At 73.3% G+C, this 397-nt stretch overlaps 1 protein-coding gene across 2 annotated transcripts in view; it reads left to right on the top strand.

The window, feature by feature from the left end:
* Positions 1 to 6: 6 nt before the first annotated feature.
* The window catches only part of UACA (uveal autoantigen with coiled-coil domains and ankyrin repeats), a 27,342-nt gene continuing 26,951 nt past the window's right edge, over positions 7 to 397 (top strand). For both annotated transcript variants that reach the window (XM_033517002.1, XM_015639423.1), the window contains exon 1: positions 7 to 66. In XM_033517002.1, the coding sequence (XP_033372893.1) occupies positions 10 to 66 (57 nt within the window). In that variant the 5' untranslated portion in view covers positions 7 to 9. The remainder of the gene's footprint in view (positions 67 to 397) is intronic.

Raw genomic sequence — 397 nt, 5'->3', positions numbered from 1 at the left:
GGCCGCGCCATGAAGAGCCTCAAGTCCCGGCTGAAAAAACACGAAGCGGTGATCGGGGGCAGCGCGGTGGGTGCCGGGGCAGGACCCCCGCGGGTTCCTGGGCTGGGGCAGGGTACGGGGGTCTGAGGGGGGAGGGACGGAGCACGGGGGTCCCGGCTCCAGGAGGGGCAGAGAACGGAGGGTCGCGGCTCTTGGGGGCGCAGAGTTCGGGGATCCCAGCTCCGGGAGGGACAGCACGGAGGATTCCGGCTCTGCGGGGAACGGGGACTTCGCTGGGAGCCGCGGTAGGGCGGGGGGAGAGAGCCCGGGATCCGGGAGCGGTGTTCGGTGTTCGGGGCTGGGCTGGAGGAGCGGGGTCGAGCGGGCCCTGGGCGCTCTCGGAGCAGCCGGCACAGCG

Source organism: Parus major, chromosome 10, assembly GCF_001522545.3.
Source record: "Parus major isolate Abel chromosome 10, Parus_major1.1, whole genome shotgun sequence".
NCBI classification, from domain to species: domain Eukaryota; kingdom Metazoa; phylum Chordata; class Aves; order Passeriformes; family Paridae; genus Parus; species Parus major.
The sequence above is the reverse complement of the archived record's forward strand: the minus strand, read 5'-3'. Positions and strand labels throughout refer to the sequence as shown.